Raw genomic sequence first — 11,986 nt, 5'->3', positions numbered from 1 at the left:
AAGCCTGCAGTAACAGCTGATGTAACACATAATGTTGATCACTTACTGTATTTGTGAGAAGAGACCATCTGGCTGTTTGCAAACATAGATCATATGAAAGAAAAGCAGCAGGAGTCCTGACAGACTGTCTGAGATCAGTCTGACTCTCAGTGAGCAGACACAGGCTGGTCCAACTGCTTTGCTCAGATCTGTTTGTGACTGGATCTTTTTTCTCGGTGTTACATCAAATAGCAGAGCAGTAATTAGGTTGAGATAAAGCTGCTGCTTTGGCCTCTGGACATAACAGAGGCGCATGTCTCAGTATTTGCTTCTCCAGACACATGAGATGCAGACCTGAAGCCATCTGTAAAGTCAGACAGCAGAGACTCAAGGAGCACAACAACAGTCTGTATACAGCTCTAAGTAGAGCTATGAAACACACCTGGAGTAAGTTCCTCTGCATGTTCACACTGGATGAACACATGTCATATGTGGTCAGCTAATTATAAGAAGTTGCTCCACTGATCAGTTCAGTGTTAATTCTGAAATAATTTCTATAATTTATATTATTACTTTTGTATTAATAATAATAGTATACATTAGTGAACATTCATATACATATGTAACTACTACCTACTGGTCTGAAAGATGGAAAAAAATATTCGTTTATCTTTATTTTCTAATATGGAAAGCTATACCACAATGTGAAAATACTCCATTACATTTAAATGTCCTACCTTCAAAGTTTAACATTGATGTATAATTATACTATTAAATCTTTATTACTGACAATCTGTGTTTTAACTGTGTTTCTGACAGAGCTAAATGTAAACAACAGTATACAACAATGAAAATATGTTCACTTACAAGTAAAAGTAAATCTTACTGAAGTAAAAGTATTGAATGTTATATTTATATATTATTTGACAATTAAAACAGACTCATGTTCTTGGATGAAATAGGATTCCACAGCTGTTGTGTGAACAGTTGCTGCAGAACCTTCAGGATCATAGTTAGGATAACTGAGCTTAAGACTATTTAGTGTCTCGCCTGCTCTGTAGTCAGTACACAGCACGTTCCATAGAAAAGCCTCTCTCAGTGGAGGACTATCTCTGCACAGCTCTCTATTAATAATTGTATAACACTTCAGTGTTGAGAACAATAAGTATCCAGACAAAGACTGTGGAGGGACAATGTTTAACCTGGAGGAAAACAACCTAAGTCATAATAATGTGGTGGTATGACAAACAGAACACAGAGCTTACCTCCAAATGCAGCTCAACACTAAAGCCACTTACCATCACCGCCATGAATTTATGAGAGCAAGTAATGTCAACACAAAGCATTTGAATAATCAAATGGTGAGGAGTCATGTGTTGGTGAATATAGCAGAGTGTAAAGAAGGAAAGGGAGCTTACCTGTGGTGGACCTCATTGAGTCCTGAGTGTGTCTACCTGCTCACTGTGAGACACCGTGGACAAGGTTCACAGCTCACAGGGACAATAAAAGACTCCGTCAGCAGGTGAGATGGTGACTCCTTCCTCCTCCGCTGTTTGAGTTAAACATTTACCCAGCATTACAGAAAAGATGTGATCTGAGTGCCAGTGTGACACATAGTGGTGGAAGAGTCAATCATATCCACAATAACCCTGAACTCAGCACACAGTTTAAGTATTTGTATGCTGTCTGTTGAATGTTATATTGTTTTTTTCCAACATTATATTTATTGAAAGTTTTTCAGGATAAGTAAGCTTACATCACATACAGTACATACAAACACACCATATCAACATATACAAACTGGTCAACATTACAAAAGAACATCTTCTCACACAAATACAATTATAGATATGAAGGACAATTAGGGGTGTTTCCTTTCTCAATTTCATCACTAATTACGCTTTCTCAGTCTGGAGATGTTCTTATTGTTTTAGCTGCTGTGTGATGCTGCAGCCAGCTACGTTCACTGACATCTGAGCATTATTGTAAGTTTCAGTAGTTAATCTAACACATCTCAAACCTGCCTGGGCCATGTTAATATAGATGTGAAATATTAGAGAAACAAAAGCAGCAAAATACATGAAAGCTGGTTGTTACTGTGGGGAACTGTGTGTGTGTGTGTGTGTGTGTGTGTGTGTCTGTGTGTGTGTGTGTGTGTGTGTGTGTGTGTGTGTGTGTGTGTGTGTGTGTGTGTGTGTGTGCAACTCTGTTAATTAAAGACATGCAATTTGAGGCTTTTGTGCTCTCTGCAGTTTTCATTATAAACCAATCTATGAGCTGGAATGTGGAGAAAAGTTTGAAACACTGAAAACTGCTCTGCACACTCAAACAAACTTTAAAACTTGTTTGCACCAACTTAATCATTAATCATCTCTCTCTTTAGAGGATATGGCCTTACTATGAAGTAGATCTTGGCCCTGTGAGTTGAGTTGAATTGATAGTTTTCCACATGGGCTAAAATTCTATCAACACATTTTAATCAAAAACTCCTCCAATTACTGTTTCCAAGCTTTTGTCCTCCTAGATCAGCTGTCCACTGACTCCTCTCAGTGAATGCTGTGATATATCTAATTTGAATTTAAACAGTTGAAATCAAGCTGGATCTCATACAGTATACAGCAGCAACCAAACATACACAGCTATACTGTAGAAATGTGTTATTTTACTGCTTCTATTTTACGTACTGTCTTGAGGTAGAGAAGCTGATGTTCTCCATCAATTAGCCTCACTAATACAGCCAGCTCCGTCACAGAAAAAACAGCAGGTTGTCCACATTGTTTCAGATGTAAAGTATCCACTTCTGATTGGCATAATTCATGGACTCTGTATGAATGTAATAAAGAATTTGGTGATCAGGTCCAATCTTTCACTCCACTTGCCATGTTGGCTTCATTCAGTGTATGCTGTAACAACATATTACCAGTAGAGGGCGCTCACTGTGCAAGTGTCCTGACTAAACTGCCACCTTGGTCACAGCATACAGTGTATGTAGTGTATTTTCAGTTACTTCAAAGTAACCTCCAGACATATCATTGTACTTTTATTTGAATCATTTGTGTCTGATTTGGTTTTTACACACATTTTCAATTGACAAGTTAAAATACTTCCTCCTCACTGAAAAAGCCAGAATCTGTCAACATGTACATTTCTTTTGTTCGGACATGAGATGTCTCCTTCACTGGAAAGTTAATTCTCAGTGTTTGTGCACTAGAGGCTTCATGTTTCTACATCACTCTTGTGTAAGTTGCATAATGGACCATGATTGGCTCCAAACTGGTTGTGATCATGCAGGGGCATCCAGCTGACGAATGGATCAAAAGAAGCAAACAAACTGTCAAAAATAGAACTTCTAGCACAATCATATTAATTCATCATCATGACAAGTTAGACAGTATGTGAGGGTTTGATTGCAACTTTTTAAGTATGTTTAAGCACTCACCAACAGTCCTGCACCAGCAGCAGATCAGAGTTTTACATCAGTATCTAGATAAACTGTCATGGTCTGCAGGCATGTGCAGCATCCTATGAACTGTTTATCTGGTACCACCATGAGGTTGATTGCTCTTTCAGACAGAAATACACTATTACTGGATGGATTTTTATCAGAGACTTAAGGTCATGAATTCTGATTGTCTGACTTTTACTTTAGGACCATCAAGAGGTTACATTTTCTCTTGACAAATATCATTTTAGTCCCTTTAGTCTTTCACTGGTTCAGTTTGATCTGTCTTGAGTGTCTCTAAATTGACATGTGTCAGCACTAATCAGTGTCATCAGTACCAGCTGCACTGATCATGTTAACTCGAGGGAAATACCAGAGGCCTAAGGGGTATTGCACGAAACCAAGATAAGGGATTAAGTCGGGATATGTTAGTTATCCTAGCTGAATTTAGCCTCAAGTCGGTTGCATGAAAGCAGGTTGAAGTTAACCTGGCCCAGTTACTATGGTGATTTATTCACTACAGCTAGCCTGCTCCAGACCAGGCTAACAACCAGGCTAAGATTATTCTCAGGGATTCATCTGGCAGTTTTACTGTCAATCTTGTGACAAATTAATGGGTTTTACAGCATTTCCATGGTCTTTCTAAATATATTGCATCATTTTAATTATCCTGCATTAAAATATTACAGATAGGCTATATTGTTGTTTCATTAAAGTCTGTTGATTGTTTAATTGCAACAGTCGCTTTATAGTCATTCATGTGGTATCATTATTACATTATTATTGCTACAGTATGTTAATGAAGACTGCTTGTGAAATTGCCATCAGAGCTTTGATAAATGTGTATTATTGCTGTTATTGAGATTATAAAAAGTGACCAATAAAGTTGCAAAGGTGGTATCAATTAAGTCTGTGACGAGGGAAATATAGTATATATAGGTCTAATTTCCATTCACCTGTTCCCTCTTCATAATGGCGTGCCCTTTTTTGGAGGATGTGCTGGATGAGGAAACCCTAATCATCAGACGAGCATTTAGGCGTGAGAGAGTCTTCCGGGACAGGTCGGACCCATTGGCTTTTGGAGATGACCATCTCATTGAGAGATATCGATTCTCGGCCGATGGACTGAGATATTTATGTAGGCTGCTGGGGCCAAAAATACAGCACCAGACAGCACGAAGCCAGGCCCTCACTGTTCCACAGATGGTCTGTGTTACACTGAGGTTCTTTGCAAGTGGGAGCTTCCTTTATTCTGTTGGGGATGCAGAGAACCTCAATAATATGCCGCACGATAAGACGTGTTTGTCTGGTGCTGAAGTCTCTTGTGCATATATTTATGACCTTCGCTGGCCACAGAAGACCCCTATACATTATGGAGGAGTTCTACAAGATTGCAGGTAACATAAATTTCAACTTGCAAAATTTAGTTTCCAATTGTACTGTAATCAGAGTTGGATAATCACTATTTTTTGTCACAGCTTTCCCTAATGTCATTGGTGCAGTGGATTGCACTCACATAAAAATCAAACGGCCATCAGGGGAACACGAGGAGGACTTTATTAACAGAAAATCCTTCCACAGCATCAATGTTCAGGTAAGAGTGGTTTGTGGTTATGTGACGAATTAATAGACCTTAATGGTTACATCTTATTGTTTCAGATGATCTGTGATGCTGACTGCCTTATCAGCAATGTAGAGGCAAAATGACCTGGCTCAGTCCATGACTACAGAGTCTTTCATGTGAGTCCAATTTATGAGAGACTCTCACAAGGTAAGCCACACATCTTATTTGTAAGCACCTTGGACATTATGAGCGTTTAACTCTGCTGTGTAGTTTCATAAATTATATCTTGCATCATCAGGTGAATTCTCTGGTGTGCTGCTGGGAGACAAAGGCTATGCTTGTGAGTCCTTCCTATTGACTCCCTTTGCAGACCCCCAAACCTCACCACAGCAGGCCTACAACCATGGTCATGCAAAGACAAGGGCTCGAATCGAGATGACCTTTGGCCTTCTAAAATCCTGGTTTCAGTGCCTGAATTACCTGAGGTTTTCCCCGGACAGGGCCTGTGATCTGGTTGCAGCATGCGCAGTGCTGCATAACACTGCATGTCTGAGAAAGGAGAGGGCCCCCTGAGTGGCAATTGATGTTGAATGGGAAAATGCTGCCATTTTTCCAGACAATAGAAATGGCAGGCTTGTCAGAGAGCATTACATTGAGAGTTTTTTCAGTTTGGATTTAAGTCACCTATAAAAGATCATAAGTCTGGCATTGGTAGCACAGTGTGTGGTTTTCACTTCACTAAACACACTCATGAAGGAGGGAGGACATCACAATGTTTTCCAGTTGAAGTTTTTATTTTATTTTGCGGTCCTCATTTGTCTGGAACCTGGAATACAGAGGGCAAAAGTAACAATTAATACACTGCATACAGTTATGGTTACAGTGTGCACTGACATACTCACTTCTCTCTCTAGTTTTTCAATCTCCAGGTCCAGTTTCCTGAGGGTCTTGCGCTTCATTTGTGAATCAAGCTCCATGTCTTTCAGCTCTTTCTTTTTTACTTGAATTTTCACCTCTGCCAGCTCGATTTGCCTCTCAAGGTGTTTAATGTACAGACTCCTGACAGTTTGTGAATTCTGTAAAAGAAATGCCGATTAGCACAGCAGGATTTGTGCATAATGTAGATTTACTTTAGCCAATACTCACAATGTTACTTGGCTGCTTCTGAGGCTGAGCAGCATCTGGGTCCTGTTACACATGTTATTTTCTATTAGCACCTAATCACTGACTTCATATCCATTATGGGCTAAATGAGCAAGACATTTCCACGTCTCCTCATCTGCAGAAGTGCATCCTGCAACTCCAGATGTGCCTTCCCCCTGCCGTATACATACAAGAACTTTTATTAGGATTTTGATTTCAATAAAATGAACTAACCGGATCGTCTTCTGGTGGCTCCAATAGAGTGACTCAGTGTCCCAGACACTGCAAGAAAATCCAAAGTCAGACAGTAATAACTAATACCTTGAAGCAGTCAGTGTCCATTACTGGAACAGTCTGTGACAATCCTTCCCGGGATCCCCTCCATCACTGGCCTCCCTTTGTTAAGGTGGAGTGCCAGCTCCTCTACTGGGGTCATATCCTGGCTTGGTGGGCAGCCCCCTGTGCCAGTTGTATGGGCTTTTTTTTTTTTTACTGCTACAAATCATACATTCAATATGTCAGACACCTAATCTATTCACCTCATTTGTTCACTGTAATCTAAACTGAAGTTACTTACCAGCTTGCAAAATGTTCTTATATTTAATTTTGACTTGCTGCCAGGACCTCTTCTGGCCAGACAAGTTTGTTCTTAATGAAGGATAGATCAATGAAATAGACAAAACACATAACATAGGAAAAACAGATTAAATAGATAACATTGACACACACTGTGGATAATTGTTTGCACTTAATTATATTTCCTGAGTAGCATGCACTTTTACTTGCCACATTTAAAACGTCAAAGTGTACAACTGTTGATTAGTGGGCTTGGACCGTAACTTCTTTAGTCCTTTAATTATAATTAAAAGGCAATACCCCTTTGAGGGGTATTGCACAAAAGTAGAATAAAGAAATCCAGGATAACTGAGCAAGCGCAGCTTGATCTAGTCTGACCGGAGCATTCTTGGCTTAATCGGTTGCACGTTTGCTGAGCCAGGATGAAAAGGCGCGGCTATGTCAAGCCAGGTGTAGATAGTTGGGATAAGTGCGTGTTCACGGCATTCTCAAGTAGACCCACGGCATCGATCACAGAATCACTGATTGGAAAATGGAAAAGTGTTGCGCGTCATTCTTCACGGCCGCTGAACAACAGCTCCTGATGGAATTTCATGATGAGGTTAAAGAAATTATAAGAAAAAAAAGCAACACAAGATCTGTAATTAAGGAAAGGGAGAAAGCCTCCCTTGCGTACAATAAGTAGTGCAAAAATGTACAATTAATACACAGTGCTCCACTAGAACGGTCATAATTACAATCAAGCCCACTAATCAACAGTCTTTGATTTAAATGTGGCAAGTAAAAGTGCATGCTACTCAGGAAATATAATTAAGTGCAAATAATTATCCACAGTGTGTGTCAATGTTATCTATTTATTCTGTTTTTCCTATGTTATGCGTTTTGTCCATTTCATTGATTTAGCCTTCATTAAGAACAAACTTGTCTGGCCAGAAGAGGTCCTGGCAGCAAGTCAAAATTAAATATAAGAACATTTTGCAAGCTGGTAAGTAACTTCAGTTTAGATTACAGTGAACAAATGAGGTGAATAGATTAGGTGTCTGACATATATACCGCCGGGGGCGGCCCACCAAGCCAGGATATGACCCCAGCAGAGGAGCTGGCACTCAACCTTATCAAAGGGAGGCCAGTGATGGAGGGGATCCCGGGAGGGACTGTCACAGACTGTGTCCCAGCAATGGACACTGACTGCTTCATACAAGGTATATAGTTCAGCACTACTGCACATGAAAACAATCAAAAAAAATATTACTGTCTGACTTTGGATTTTCTTGCACTGTCTGGGAACACAGTCACTCTATTGGAGCCACCAGAAGACGATCCGGTTAGTTCATTTTATTGAAATCAAAATCCTAATAAAAGTTCTTGTATGTATACGGCAGGGGGAAGGCACATCTGCAGCTGCAGGATACATAGATGAGGAGACAGTGTTGCTGGACTCCAGGCTTGAGGAATCATGTCAATTTTGTGGAAATGTCTTGCTCATTTAGCCCATAATGGATATGAAGTCAGTGATTTGGTGCTAATAGAAAATAACATGTGTAACAGGACCCAGATGCTGCTCAGCCTCAGAAGCAGCCAAGTAACATTGTGAGTATTGGCTAAAGTAAATCTACATTATGCACAAATCCTGCTGTGCTAATCGGCATTTCTTTTACAGAATTCACAAACTGTCAGGAGTCTGTACATTAAACACCTTGAGAGGCAAATCGAGCTGGCAGAGGTGAGAATTCAAGTAAAAAAGAAAGAGCTGAAAGACATGGAGTTGAAATTTATGTTACCTGCAATCTTGTAGAACTCCTCCTTAATGTATAGGGGTCTTCTGTGGCCAAGGAAGGTTATGAATACATGCACAAGAGACTTCAGCACCAGACAAACACATCTTATCGTGCGGCATATGGTTCCTTTATTGAGGTTCTCTGCATCCCCAACAGAATGGAAGCTCCCACTTGCAAAGAACCTCAGTTTAACACAGACCATCTGTGGAACAGTGAGGGCCTGGCTTCGTGCTGTCTGGTGCTGTATTTTTGGCCCCAGCAGCCTACATAAATATCTCAGTCCATCGGCCGAGAATCGATATCTCTCAATGAGATGGTCATCTCCAAAAGCCAAAAGACTCTCTCACGCCTAAATGCTCGTCTGATGATTAGGGCTTCCTCATCCAGAGCATCCTTCAAAGAAGGGCACGCCATTATGAAGAGGGAACAGGTGAATGGGAATTGGACCTATACTATATTACCCTCATCACAGACTTAAATGATACCACCTTTGCTACATTATTGGTCACTTTTTATAATCTCAATAACAGCAATAATACACTTATTCATCAAAGCTCTGATGGCAATTTCATTAGCATAGCAATATAACACTAGGCCTGACAGTAATAATGACCACATGAATGACTATAAAACGACTGTTGCAATTAAACAGTCAACAGACTTTAATGAAACGACAATATAGTCTATCTGTAATATTTTAATGCAGGATAATTAAAATGATGCAACATATTTAGAAAGACCATGGAAATGCTGTAAAACCCATTAATTTGTTACACGATTGACAGTAGAACTGCCAGATGAATCCCTGGGAATCATCTTAGCCTGGTGGTTAGCGTGGTCTGGAGCAGGCTAGCTGCAGAGAATAAATCACCATTGTTACTGAGGGATAATAAAGGACTGTATAAATTGCTGTTTGGCTGATTCTGATCTCTAGCTTCGCCCCAGGTGTGTCCGTCAAAACACAGATGCTGACATCTCTTCTTTAGTTTTACTGTTTAATCAAGCTCAAGCAACAGTACAGAACATGGGCATAGCTTTGTGTGAGTGGTTCTGTCCAGAAAAAGAAAGAAACATCATATTATAACATCACATTACCTGGCCCACATTACATACACAAAATATATTGACATAATGCACCATTAATATTTGTCATAAACACACCTTTCTGCATATTACATGCAGTGTAGCTAATTAGCATAAACAGTGCACTTGCTAACTTACTACAGAATACGTAGCTACACATCCTAGCTAATCAATCAACAACCACATGTTTTCATGTTAGCAAGCAGCTCCAAGCTAGGTGGCTATAATTAACAACTTATGAAAACAAATGATAGTGAACTAGCAACATAAATAATACGACTTACAGGTCTCACGAACGCACGCACACAATGACCAATTGAACCAATTAGTCTCTGGCTGGAAGCTTATGACTGGCAGCCTCCGCTCTCTCTCTCTCCACTTCTGCCGTCTTCAGGCTCGCGTGTGCTCGCTCCCAATGCGCCGCGCGTATCTGCCTCTGATCACCGTCACGCGCCCAGAGTAATCAATACCGGCCTACGGCCCTTTCGTACAACCATAGTAATCAATCAATCAATCTTTATTTGTATAGCGCCAAATCACAACAAAGTTATCTCAAGGCACTTTACACATAGAGCAGGTTCTAAATCTTCAGGTTTTAACTTTAAAGAGACCCAACATTCCCACATGTGGCAAGAAAAAACTCCCTTTTAACAGGAAGAAACCTCAGGCAGAACCAGACTCAGAAGTGGGCGGCCATCTGCCTCGACCGGTTGGGGTAGAGAGGAGAGAAAGGAAGGATAGAGGAGAGAAGCACAATCAAAATCAACAATGAAGCTAGAAGGTCCTGGACTGGAATTTGTCATCCGGACGTCCACAGGCCCAGATTACCTGTGAGATGAGAAAGCACAGACAACTCCGGGGAAGAAGTTTAGGTTATTGAATGCATTAATAGAACATGAATGTTAATGGATATAGATGGATGGATAGAGAGAGAGAGGGAGGAGAAGGAGAGAGGAGCTCAGTGCAACATGGGGGTCCCCCGGCGATCTAAGCCTATGGCAGCATAAGTTAAGAGCTCAAAGAGCCCTAACTATAAGCTTTATCAAAAAGGAAAGTTTTAAGCCTACTCTTAAATGTAGGGAAGGTGTCTGCCCCCCGGACCAAATCTGGAAGATGGTTCCACAGGAGAGGAGCCTGATCGCTGAAGGCTCTGCCTCCTGTTCTACTTTTAGAGATACTAGGAACCACAAGTAGACCTGCATGCTGGGAGCGCAGTGTTCTAGTAGGTACATAAGGTACTATCAGTTATTTAAGATATGATGGAGCCTGACCATTGAGAGCTTTGAAGGTGAGGAGGAGGATTTTGAATTCTATTCTGAATTTTACGGGAAGCCAATGCAGTGAAGCCAAGATGGGAGTAATATGATCTCTCTTTCTAACTGGGCCGGGTTAAATTTAACCTGCTTTCATGCAACCGACTTGAGGCTAAATTCAGCCAGGATAACTAACATATCCCGGCTTAATCCCTTATCTTGGTTTCATGCAATACCCCTCAGGTAAGTCGTTCAGCATAAGTTACCATGGTGATTTACCCTGTAAGAAGTGAACCAGCGTCGTAGGACGGAAAACCCAGGGTTAACCCTGAAGTTACCTCGATAACAGAAAATCCAGCTTCGTAGTACAGGCCTCAGGTGTTCATCTATACAGGAACATGTTTGCAGATGAGATTTCTGAGGCCCCGTTTATATGTACCCGGTTATTTTTAAAAACAGAGACATTAACCATCGTTTGCACCCTCCGTTTAGACGCAAACAGAGAATTCGCCCCTGAAAACGTTGCTTTTTAAAAACTCTGGCCAGAGTGGAGATTTTGGAAAACTCTGTTTGCACGTTTGCATGTAAACAGAGAAAAACAGAGATTTGGGGAGCCGACGGCAGATTGTGAGACGGAAACTGCTCCTGGGTTAAATGTGACTGAAATATTTATAATCTATGGTGATCATGAATGCATGCAGAATAGCAGTCACATTTATGCTGGTGCAATCCCTTTGTATTTGTTTGCATTTGCAAATACAAGTGCTGTACTATGTGGAGGAATGAAGTGATGTTGTTGTTGTTGCTATGCGGGATTCTGATTGGCTAACATGGGTTTGAGCTGCTCTTGACAGCATATACAGTATACATGGGTTAGTGTAAACGGAGACTTTTCTGAAAACGGACTGGTGTGCACGGATGAAATGTCCGTTCATGAAAATATCCGGGCACGTGTAAACATAGTCTGAGTCTGTTTTCAGTGTGAAAACTTTTTTGACTTTTGATAGTTTCTCTTGCAGAACGTCACCTGACAAATACCTTGAGAGCAGTTATTTTGAAAATTGGATGGTGTATGATTAAAAAACTATAAAAATAATGGCAAATCATTACTCAAATCATTGAGGGCAGATAAATCTTCTAAATATGTTCTTCAACAAGAACTCAATGT

At 40.5% G+C, this 11,986-nt stretch overlaps 1 protein-coding gene across 1 annotated transcript; it reads left to right on the top strand.

Moving 5' to 3' along the window:
* Nucleotides 1–4,393: 4,393 nt before the first annotated feature.
* On the top strand, nucleotides 4,394–5,558 carry LOC128360757 (putative nuclease HARBI1). Its single transcript, XM_053321253.1, is given in 5 exon segments — nucleotides 4,394–4,698; nucleotides 4,700–4,818; nucleotides 4,900–5,015; nucleotides 5,081–5,192; nucleotides 5,284–5,558. Coding segments are annotated over 5 exon segments (927 nt in total).
* Nucleotides 5,559–11,986: the final 6,428 nt, after the last annotated feature.

The sequence above is a fragment of the Scomber japonicus genome, chromosome 6 (assembly GCF_027409825.1).
Source record: "Scomber japonicus isolate fScoJap1 chromosome 6, fScoJap1.pri, whole genome shotgun sequence".
Taxonomy (NCBI): Eukaryota; Metazoa; Chordata; class Actinopteri; order Scombriformes; family Scombridae; genus Scomber; species Scomber japonicus.
This window is presented reverse-complemented; position numbering and strand designations above follow the sequence as displayed.